This window comes from Echinops telfairi, unplaced genomic scaffold (assembly GCF_000313985.2).
Source record: "Echinops telfairi isolate 266 unplaced genomic scaffold, ASM31398v2 ScPeMD7_30;HRSCAF=105, whole genome shotgun sequence".
Lineage (NCBI taxonomy): Eukaryota > Metazoa > Chordata > Mammalia > Afrosoricida > Tenrecidae > Echinops > Echinops telfairi.
Genome location: NW_022103927.1, coordinates 1,549,835 through 1,560,909, shown reverse-complemented (window position 1 = coordinate 1,560,909; position 11,075 = coordinate 1,549,835). Strand labels below are relative to the sequence as shown.

Sequence of the window (11,075 nt, the reverse complement as noted above, 5' to 3'; positions counted from 1 at the left end):
GGAAGAAGAAACATCTCCCTCCGGGATGAGCTCCTTCCTGTTGAGCCCACCTTGGCAGTGCTCCAAATGGGTCCCACCTTCTTCTGTATGCCTCTCCTCAGGCCATCCCCCTATTGGGAAGCCCCTTTCTACCCTCTCAGCAGAGAAACACCAGCCCTGTGGAGTCAACCCCAACTCCTGACAGCCCATGTGTCAGAGAGGAACTGTATCCCGTCGGGTTTTCAAAGCCATGACCTTTTTGGAAGCAGATCACCAGGCCTTTCTTCCACAGTGCCCCTGGGTGGCCTGGAACCACCCACCTTTTAGAGTAGCTGATCGCCAACTCCTTGCACCACCCAGGCTCCCCAACTGCAAGAAACCCCCCCCTCAAAAAGTCAGCGTTCCCTTCACATTTGTGACAGGTCTCCCCACTGCCCTGAGCTCGCCATGCTCCCAGTGGGCTCAGAGGGACCCACTGGGACTCCCTGTGCCCTTAGAAGTCCACACACTTAAAATTCAATCCATCCACCCTCTTTACCCTACAACCACCACCCTGAATCACCCAGGCCACCGGGGTCCCTTGCCCCCCAGTCCTAGGCACCTTCTCCAAGTTTCCAGTCCCCTCTCCCCCACCCTGACCCCTACACCTGCCCCACAGTCCCCTCTCCAACAGCAGCCCCAGGGAATGTTACAACTCAAATCAGGGAGCCCAGGCCTCTGCTTCAGCCCCTCGGATTCATCTCCAGACATCATAATGTAAAAACAAAAGCCTACGATCGTCCCATGGCCCTTGCCAGCCCTTCTAAGGTCACTTATCACCCCTCCCATCCCCACTGCCCCCACTAGCCTACTCCCACCACCAGGGAGGCTCCTAGTTTTTCTAACCCCAAGTCCGTCCTGGCCCCAGGGCCTTTGCATGTGCTCTTTGCTTGCTCTTCCCACTTGAATTAATGGACGGAGGGGCTCTCCTTGAGGGGTATAAGCAGGAGGTTGCAGGAAAGGCTGCAGACAGGGAAGGAAGGTGTTGTGGCCTAGGGGTCCTCACCAGGTGACCCCCCTTCCCATGAGGCCCTTGGGTGGCTTGGCAGGCACCATCTCCTTCTGGACCATGTAATAGGGGTACAACACATCAATGGGAAGCTCCACGAACACTGGACCTGTGGCGACAGACAGGGGCATGCAGAGCCTGCAGGGCCACCCCGGCCTCCGGGACCCAGGACCTGACCACCGCCCACCCCTACACCTACCTGGGGTGCCCGACTGGGCAGCAGCCATGGCGGCTCTCAGGGTGGGCACGATGTCCCGCACCCTCCGCACCGATGCACAGAACTTACAGAGCGGCCGGAACAGGGACATTTGGTCGATGGCCTGGAGCGCCCCCCGGTTCTGGCAAAGCCAGGGGTCAGAGTGTCAGCATACGAAACCCCACCCGCCAGAGTCCCCTCCAGCCCCTGCTGTCCCCCTGTGGGCTGGGCACCTGCAACAGGGTGCTGGCAGCGCCCCCCAGGAGCAGAACTGGGGACTGGGCCATCTGGGCATTCTTCATTGCTGTCACCGTGTTGGTGAGGCCAGGGCCCGCCGTCACCGCTGCTACGCCCACTGTGCCTGCAACACAGGTGGTATCAGAGCCCTGTCCCCATCCCAGACATCCCATGCTGGAGTCACCCCCACTCCATCCGCTCCCCGCACCTTTACCGGTCAGGCGGGCCACAGCATCAGCCGCAAAGACAGCGGTGACCTCATGGCGCGTGTCCACCACACGGATGCCCAGCTTTTCACAGGCCACCAGCAGCGGGGAGATGTGTCCGCCGACCAGGGTGAAGAGGAAGCGTACGCCATGGGCACGCAACACAGCTGCCACGTTCTCCCCGCCATGCCGGACACTGGCTTTGTCCACCTGAGCCCCAGGGGAAGGCAAGTCCGTCAAGCACAAGGGCAATGGCACCAGGGCCGGCAGGGCAGGGGCAAGCCCACTCCAGGAAGGGAGGGTGGGCGCAAGTACAGCTTGGGGTTGCTCAGGCAATCTCTGTATCGCCTCCCCCCTGGCTCCCAGGAGGCCTCTGCTGAAGCGCATCACTAAGGAGAGCCTGGTTTACCCCAGACCCCAGCTGGAATGTAGTGGAAGCAGCGCTCTTTGGCTGCGCTGTGCTCCTTCGCACTGTCGCACTGCCTGCCTCAGGGATGGGAGGGTAACCTACACAGGAGGCCAGGAAGGGTCTGCCGCCTTGGATGAGCTTAGCCAGGGTATAGGCAGGGGCCCAATCACCAACTTGGGCGTCTGGAAGTGCCTGTCCACCAGTGTCCCTACAGGACCTAGTGCCCTGACTCTTTCCCTCCCTCAGAGACCCAGCTGACAGACTGCCAGCAGCCAGATGCCAATGCAGAAGCATGCTAAGCCTTCCTTGTCCCAGCTTCCCTCGCCCACACACCTGTGTTTTTAATCCCTACAAGTCCCTGGGGCTAGTGGCGTTGCCCACTAGCTGTAAGAGGAAACCTGGTGAGAGGCCAAAGGGGTGAGGTATAGCTAGGTTGAAGGATCGGTGAAGGGCCTGGGGAAGGCTTAGCTGTTGGTTAAGAAGGCGAGGACCAGGGAGGGTCTGAGGAGGGGTCGGTCTCTGGGTAGTATAAATTGTTATCGCACTCGACTGCTAACTGACATATGGAAGGTCCGGGTCTACCCAGAAATGCCCGGCAATCTACCACCAAACACTCAGCCATTGAGAAGCCTCCAGCGCATCCTTCTACTCGGACAGCATGAGGTCCTCAGAAGGGGGAGCTGCTGTCACAGCAACGGAGGAGGAGCCAGCGTGCCTACTGCCCCCTGCCCACATTAAGATGAAGGCCCGGGAGCTAGGGGAGAGGGACAGCGCCTGAGTGGTGCAGATGGTTAATGCCCAAAGCAGGGAAATGGAAGGTTGGAGGGTCTGGTCCAACCAAAGGAGCCTTGGAAGAAAGGCCTGACAATCTACTTCCGAAAAAGTTGGCCACTGAAAACCCCGTGGAGCCCAGTTGTACTGGGACATACATGGGGATGGAGGGTGAGGGGGTGGTGTCAAGGCCCCTCCCAGGTCTGAGAGGAAGGTCTGAGGAGGGACCTGGGGAGGGAGGATGCTTGAGAGAGGTGCCAAGCAGTTACAGAGGGATGACTGTGCGGCCAGTTCTCCCCAAAGAGGTCAGCAAGGACAAGCTGTCACATGGCTTTCCTCGGCCTCGGTTTCCTCACTGAAAAAGGGGGACCATGCTAACAGCACCTACTCACTGTGTGGTGGGTCCACTCTGACACCCCCACCCCGGAGGTTTAGTGGGCAGGATGCTAAGTGGTGGTTTCCTCTCTAAAGGGGCGGGCCCTGGGTGGGGAGGAAGGAGGCGGTCATTCGGACTGCAGCCTCGGCTTCCCAGCATTCCCATCTCAGCGACAAAGTCCAGGTCCTCCAAGGGCAGCGTGGCACTAGGCCAGAGGCAGTTGTAGAGTTCCCAGGCTAGTCCCTGCACACCAATCAGGCCTCATTTTCCCTGAGGGTTCAGTGAATGGGCTGCAAGGGTCATCAAGAGCCCCCCACCCCCACCCTTCCGTGGTGGCCTCCAGTCCGCCTCCCGTCTGTCCATGTCCCCCGCACCTTGTGTCTCAGCTGATAGAAGAGTCCTAGGCGATGCAAGGCGCCCAGCAGGGCAGCCACCAGAGTCCCGCTGACCAGGAGCAGGAGCGAGGGGACGAAGCTCCCGTCAGGGGCAGTAACCTTGGAGGACTCCATGAGATGGTACCTGGGGAAGAAACAGCAGGGGCGGGTTACCTACTAGCTATCTTATCAGAAAGAAGGCACGCCCCTTTCTCATTCCTTTCCCAGACCACGCGTACTTGTCACAAGGCTCCGTGACCACGTCCCTCCAGCAACTAGACTCCGGTGCGGGCACCAACTGATACCTAGCCCCTCCTCCTAGAGGCAGGCCACGCCTCTTAGGACACCATGACTATTCAAACGAGGTCACCATCCTGCAGATCGCATAGACCAACACGGAGGCAACGACTGCAAAACTCAGTCGCCTTTCCACTCACCTAGTTCTCCACGGATGGGCGGGAAACCCTGTCTCGATCTTGCGTCAGGTCTCAGCCGTGCCCCCGCACCCAGGAGATGTCACCGAGAGGGTGAGGCCACGCCCTCCTGGTTAGCATGCACCACCTCCCATGCCCGATCGCGCACACCAGCCCCAGGGGCGACTCCAGGCCCCGGTTCTGGAGCACATCGCTTCCAGGGCTTCTTTGACGCAGGCCGTCCCAGGCCCGGGACCCTTCAAACTTCACCTACAGAAAATGGCGCAGTGACCCGCAGGACGCCGCGCCCTTGGCATCATCACGCAATACGAATGCGCAGCCAAAGGGGCGGGGCCGGAGGCTACGTCCGTGCCCCTTTCGCCCTCTCGGATCCAGGGCGCCCCGGCCTGCGCCCGGATGCGCATGCGCAGAGCTGAGTCCCGGGGGCCTCGGGCACCGCCCCTAGAACCCCTTTTCTGCCGGCCGCCTTGCGCACGGGTCGTCTTTGGACTTTCTTTGGCTCTCACGGTAGGCCCCTCACGTTCTTTGCTAAGCAGCCATGCCCCTCCGGACCCGGCCTTCGGACCAGGCGCCCACCCACAGCCGGCATTGAGCTGTGATTGGCAGGCCCGGCGGTTCCCCGCAAGTTTCCCCCCAAGTTCCACCCAGCCCCAGCGTGCACGCTCCGGGACCCGCTCCTCAGCGCCCTGCCCTCCGGGAGCCGGTTCCAAGCCAGCCCCGCCCCTTCGTGGGACCTGGGGTAACTCGGCAACGAAGGACCCGCCTCCCAGCCTTGACTCCGCCCTGCAGGCCCGCCCCCTTCCCTGGGGTTTGACAGCTCGCAGAGCACTTGGGGGTGTGGAGAGATGCATAGGTTCCAGCCTTCGTTCCTCCACATTCGAGCCCCCTGACTTCTGGCATAGGGTCTCCGCATCCGTAAAAGAGTGGAGGAGGTTTCGAACATTTTGCTGAGTGGACGCGAACTCCCCTCTGTGGCCATTTCGGGATGCCTCTGAGCACGCTCCCCATCGTTCATTTTCCCTTCCACGAATCATTTCTAGGAGTCCTGGTTCCACGTTGCGCTGTGGTGGTGCTTGGGTGCCATGTCCCCTCCGACCCGGAGCGACCCTCTACACAACAGAACGAGACCCCGCACAGTCCAGCGCCTTCCTCGCAATCGTTCCTGTGCGTGAGCCATTGATGCAGCCGCTGTGTCCGTCCATCCCGCTGAGGACCTTCCCCTTCAGCACTGCCCCTCCACTTAACTAAACGAGATGTCCTTCTCCGGGGACTGGTCTCTCCTGACGTGTCCAAAGTAAAAGATGAAGTCCTGCCATCCTTGCCTCTAAAGGACACTCTGGCCGTACTTCTTCCAATGCAGAGCTTCGTCCTTTTGAGAGACCAGAGGGAGTGAAGGAACGCGCCCCGTGGAGATCGAGGAAAGATTGGAGATCCAGACAGAGGGGTGGCCAGTGCAAAGGCCCTGAGGTAGAGTATTCATTTCTTGTGGCTGCTCTGAAGAATGACCACAAACTTGGGGGCTTCAGACAACAGAATGTCATCTCATAGTTCTGAAAGCCAGAAGTCAAAATCAAGGACTTCCTCCTTGGCTATTCTGGCTTCTGGCAGTTCCAGGCATCCCTTGGTTTGTGACTGGGTCACTCCACCCTCACGTGGCTTGTCCCCCATGACTTCACCCTTCCCTTCTCGTCTAAGAACACTGGTCATTAGATGGAAGGCCCACCCAGATAATTCAGGATGACCTCATCTTGAGATCTTTCATTTAATTACAGCTGCAAAGGAATTTATTCCAAATAAGGTCACGTTTTCAGGTTCCAGGTGGATATTTTGGGGGTGGTGAAGCCCTGCAGCTTCATGTGTGCAAGGAAAATTCAGATAACCTGCATAGCTGGAATGTAACAGAGCAAAGAGGAGGAGGGAGGGGAGATGAGGTCAGAGGGTCGGCAAGGAGTAGGGCATGATGTTGTATAGCTCACAGTGAGGACTTGGGGGAACTAGGTGGGGGCCGCGCAGTGTAAATAACTAATGTTGCTACTGAGCAGCGCTAACTTGTCCCACCCCCTTGGGTCACGGAGCAGAACTGAGTTCCATAGGGTTGTCATGGATGTAACATTTATGGAAGCAGATCACCAGGCCTTTCTCCCGTGGTACCCCTGAGGGGGGCTGCAGCTGCCAACTTTTTAATGAGCTCCAACTGTTTGTGCCCCCCAAGGCAGCACACATAGGCATAAAAGCTATGCACAATTGTTCATAGGAATAGGAGCCCTGGTGGTGTAGGTGGTGATGCATGGGGCTGTGAGCTGCCTGGTCGGCAGTTCGAAACCACCAGCAGCTCCAAGGGAGAAAACGAGGCTTTCTACTCCCATCACAGTGACAGTCTCGGAAACCCGCAGGGGGTCGATACGAGTCAGCATGGACTCGGTGGCAGTGAGTTTGATTCAGTTTGGTTCCTTAGGCACAACCCCCAACGGCTGCAGTCCAAAACACCCCTTCCTAAGTGACTGCTTAAACAAATTGGCGCACCTCTGGTCCTTCCTGGCCATAAAATCCTTTTTTTTTTTTAAAGGGGTCATGAGAGTCAATTCTGACTCGTGGTAACCCTATGTGTATCAGAGTTCCAGGGCCGCATTCCATACCATGGGTTTTGGATGGAACGTTCCATACAGCCGTTTTCAGTGACTGGTTTTTCAGAAGCAAAGCGCCAGGCCTTTCTTCTGAGGCACCGCTGAGTAAACTCAAACCTCCAACTTTTTCGTCTGCACCTGAGTACATTAACCCCCGGCACCACAAAGGGACTCCAGGGAATATTACTCAGGCATCAAAGGGACAGACTATCAAAGCATGGGAATTGGCTGAATCTCAAAAGACGATTCTGAAAGAACTGTCAAAGACAACAGAGTGTGTCTTTTCACGTATATGATATTCCCAAGGTGACAGAATTACCATGAGGGAGAGCAGATCAGGGGTTGCCATAGCTTAGAGAAGGGAATGGCTACCAAGGGGTGTCCTGAGATTTTCTGAAGGAGGATGGAGTTGTTCTGTACCCTGATTATACTGTAGTTACATCTGTCACGGTTCCTATTGTTGTTGTTAGAGGCTATCAAGTCCCTCTGAGTCATAGCCATCCTATGTGCAACACAATGAAACACCACCCAGTCCTGCATCATTCTCCCAATTGTTCTAACGGTCAAACTCTTAGTTGTAGCTACGGGGTCCATCCATATCCTTGAGAGTCTTCCTCTTTTTCACGGCCCCTCCACTTTACCAAGGATGTTGTCTTTTTCCAGGGACGGGTCGCTCCTGATGACATGTCCAAAGGACCTTAGATGAAGTCTCACTATCTTTGTTTCTAAGGAACCTCCTGGCTCTGCTTCTCCACAACAGATTTGTTTGTTCTTTGGACAGTCCATAGTCCTTTCAGTATTGTTCAACAGCACCGCAATTCACATGCATCAGGGCCCCTATCTTCCTTATTCAATGTCCAGCATTCACAAAATACCCTGGCCTGGGTCATGTGCTTCTTGACTATGGTGGTGGTTACATCAGTCTAGGTCCTTGGTGGTGCAAAGGAGTTGTCCTACTAACCTAAAGGTTGGTCATTCAAATCCACCCAGCAGTACCACGGAAGAAAGGTTTGGTGACCTGCTTCTGCAAAGATCACAGCCATGTAACCCTAGGTGACCGTTGTACTCTGTCACCGCGTATCCCCAGAAGTCAGAATCGACTCGACAATAACAATGTGTCTTAAAATTCATTAAACTGTTCCCTAGCCAAGAAGCTCTGGTAATATAGTAAGCTAAGTGTTTGCGCTGTGTGTTAGGTTGGAGTCTCAAGAGAAGCAACACCAATGATGCCTGCTGATGTGAGTATAAATATTTATACCAAGACACGGTTGACACAGTTGTAAAAGCATATAACTTCAGTCCAGTTCAAGTCCGTTAGTCAGATGTGAACTCTGGCTCGTGTAGCTCTGCAAACGGATGAGCAGGAAGCAGCAAGACGAAACAGAAATGCCACAGAGGAGCAGGTGCAAAGGTAAATGAATCCAAGGCCGAATGAATACATCCAAGATGGGCAGTCCACGGACAGCTGCTGAGATCGGAGATCGACAAACCAGGCGCACGATCCAGCTCCAGCAAATGGCAAAGGAGCAGAAGAGAACCCAGCTCTGCTTATGAGCTCTCTCTTATACGAAAGGCCACGCTGCCAAAGAAGTGTCATCAGGCTGCAACCTGATTGCTAGGTTCAGCACCACCCTTTCCTTCACCCAGGACTGTCCAGTTGACATAAACTCTAACCATCACAAGCTGCTGACCACAAGGTTGATGGTTCAAGCCTACCAGCCATTCTAAGAGTGAAAAAGCATGTATGTCTCAAATATCTATAGGGTCACTATGAATTGCTATAGATGTGAAGGCTTTGGATTTGGGGTGACTAAACATGTTTTTATTGTACTAGATAATGCCTTAAAAACAAAATTACCTAGACACACAAATGTAAATAGCAAAACATTTGAAAGACACCCCAGCACCAACAGAGCATCAGAATGAGAAGAAAGTTTAACAACCAGAAATATGCAGATAGCACAACCTTGCTTGGTAGAAGTGAGGAGGACTTGAAGTATTTGCTGATGGAAATCAAAGACTGCAGCCTTCAGACTCAAACTCCATGTAAAGAAAAGCAAAAATCCTCACACCTGGACCAATAAACAATATTATGATAAGCTGAGAAAAGATTGAAGTTGTCAAGGATTTTTTTTGTTGTTGCTTAGATCCACAATCAATGCTCATGGAAGCAGCAGTCAAGTAACATTGCACAGGGCAACTCTGCTGTACAGACCTCTTTAACTTGTTGAAATGCAAGGCCATCACTTTGAGAACTAAGGCATGCCTGACCCGAGCCATTCCATTGCCTCATGGGCATGTGACAGTTGGACAAGAAGGAAGGAAGACTTCAGGAGAATTGATGCGTTTGAATGATGGTGTTTGCCATGAATATTCAAAGTACTGTGGACTGCCAGAAAAATAAATACATCTGGGAAGAAATACAGTCAGCATGTTCATTATCAGGAAAGACCTGACCCTGGAGAAGGACATCATGCTTGGCCAAGTAAAGGGGCAGTGAGAGAAAAACAGGAAGAGGCTTGACAAGATGGATTGACCCGAGGGCGACAGCAATGGGCTCAAACGCAGCAACAACTGGGAGGATGGTGCAGGATTGGCCAGTGTCTGGTTCTGTTGTGTAGAGAGTTGAGTCGCTATTGACTGGAACCAACTTGATGGCACCAACTAACAACCACCAGCGCCACATTGAAATGTCCCTTTACAGCAATTGGACTTGGGACAAGAATTGGGGAAGGGCTTGTGGTTTGGCCTGGGTCATGCAAACATTTTCAAATGCCATCTACAGGAAGCTCTACCATGAAGTCCCTCACACGTTGGGAAGCAGTGAATTAAGCAAGCTCGACTATTATCCTTAATCCTCTTCTTTACCAGTTTCAGAGAAGTCTTGAACCAAACCAAAACCATGACCATAGCATTGAACCCAACTCCATGTCTTGCAGAGCAGAAGTGCTCCGTAGGCTGTAATTCTTTACAGAAGCAATTTGCCAGGATTTTCTTCCACTGCACCATCAGGTAGATCCAAGTCACCAACCTTTAGGTACTAAAGTCCAGTACAAACTGTTTACGCCAGAATTAGGGAAATGGAGGAGGGGATTGTGGGGAGTGTTGTAGAAAATATTAAAGAGAAAGAATCATTGCCAATTTCATCACCTAATCCTCCCTGTGACAGAGAGGGGGAAGAGACTGGCCAAGCCCTGGCAAATGTCTCAAGTCTAAACTGAGGCCCGGATCTCCTATTCTAGGACTGAGGGAAATAAGGTGGCCTGTGTTTCCAAACACTCATGAAATAGACAAACCCAAGCCATTGACCTCCATGCTTCCAATGCATGACATCTCCACGTGTTACACAAAAGAACTGCTCCAGGCAGGCTCCTTGGCTGTCACAGTCAGGGAAGCAGATCTGGAGGCCTTTCTTCTGGCAGTGCTGTGGGGTGGCTTTGATCTCAAATGCTTTAGGGTAGCAGTTGACTGCAAACTGCTTGCACCACCCATCCAAGTGCTCATACAGACCTTGAAGAGTCCTAGGCAGCCAGGGGCCCTCTGAACTGTAATGCAAACTCCAACTCCTTGCCTTCATCTCCTTGAGCCTTAGGCAGCATCACCTGGGCTTCCAGACACCTCATTGGATATGATTCATACCTGGCTCCACACCTGCATGAGGTCATGTTGACAGAGAGGAGTGGAACAAGTCTCTCTTTCCACCCAAACAGATTTGATTGCCAACAAGTTCTTGAAACTTGGGGTGGGGGTGGGGGCGCATAAGGGGGGAGGGATACAAGTCCACAGACAACAAAAATACTTCTAAAGAAGCTGCACATTTTTAAATGACTTGATACCCTCAGATTAAATAAAGAGAGCCCACAAATATGTTGAATGGGCTTCATTTGGCCTTTAAATCGAAATCAAATGACCTAGAAAGTGAAAGCAATTATTATCGGCAGAGAAGAGAAATGTGTTCTTACAAATGAATTGCCGAACATGGGATTCTTTAGTGCCTAGTGGCTGAAGGAAATAATGGGACATTCCATTCCCAGAAAGAAAGACCATCTAGATCAGCGGTTCTCCACCTTGCTAATGCCGCGACCCTTTCATACAGTTCCTCATGTTGTGGTGACCCCCTCAATCATAAAATTATTTTTGTTGCTTCTTCATCACTGTCATTTTGCTACTGTTATGATTCTGGTGACCCCTGTGAAAGGGTCATTCCACCCCCAAAAGGGTCGCGACCCACAGGTTGAGAACTGCTGATCTAGATTCTGCTAGACATATGAATTCAATCAAGGGATATCCTTGCTGAGCTCCAATGGATCTTGGCTAAAAAGCAGAGAATACCAGAAAGGTGTTTACTTGTGGCTTATTGATTATGCGGAGGCATTTGATTGTGTTGATCATAACAAACTATGGATAACTTTGAGAAGAAG

At 53.2% G+C, this 11,075-nt stretch overlaps 1 protein-coding gene across 1 annotated transcript in view; it reads right to left on the bottom strand.

Annotated features, from left to right (window-relative positions):
* Window positions 1-4,333, bottom strand: part of ILVBL (ilvB acetolactate synthase like) — a 10,903-nt gene extending 6,570 nt beyond the window's left edge. The window contains exons 1-6 of the mRNA XM_004715474.2: window positions 4,034-4,333; window positions 3,597-3,741; window positions 1,675-1,876; window positions 1,457-1,584; window positions 1,227-1,365; window positions 1,025-1,136 (exon numbers count right to left, since the gene is read on the bottom strand). Coding sequence (XP_004715531.1) covers window positions 1,025-1,136; window positions 1,227-1,365; window positions 1,457-1,584; window positions 1,675-1,876; window positions 3,597-3,731 — 716 coding nt within the window. The 5' untranslated portion in view covers window positions 3,732-3,741; window positions 4,034-4,333. The remainder of the gene's footprint in view (window positions 1-1,024; window positions 1,137-1,226; window positions 1,366-1,456; window positions 1,585-1,674; window positions 1,877-3,596; window positions 3,742-4,033) is intronic.
* Between the last annotated feature and the right edge of the window lie 6,742 nt (window positions 4,334-11,075).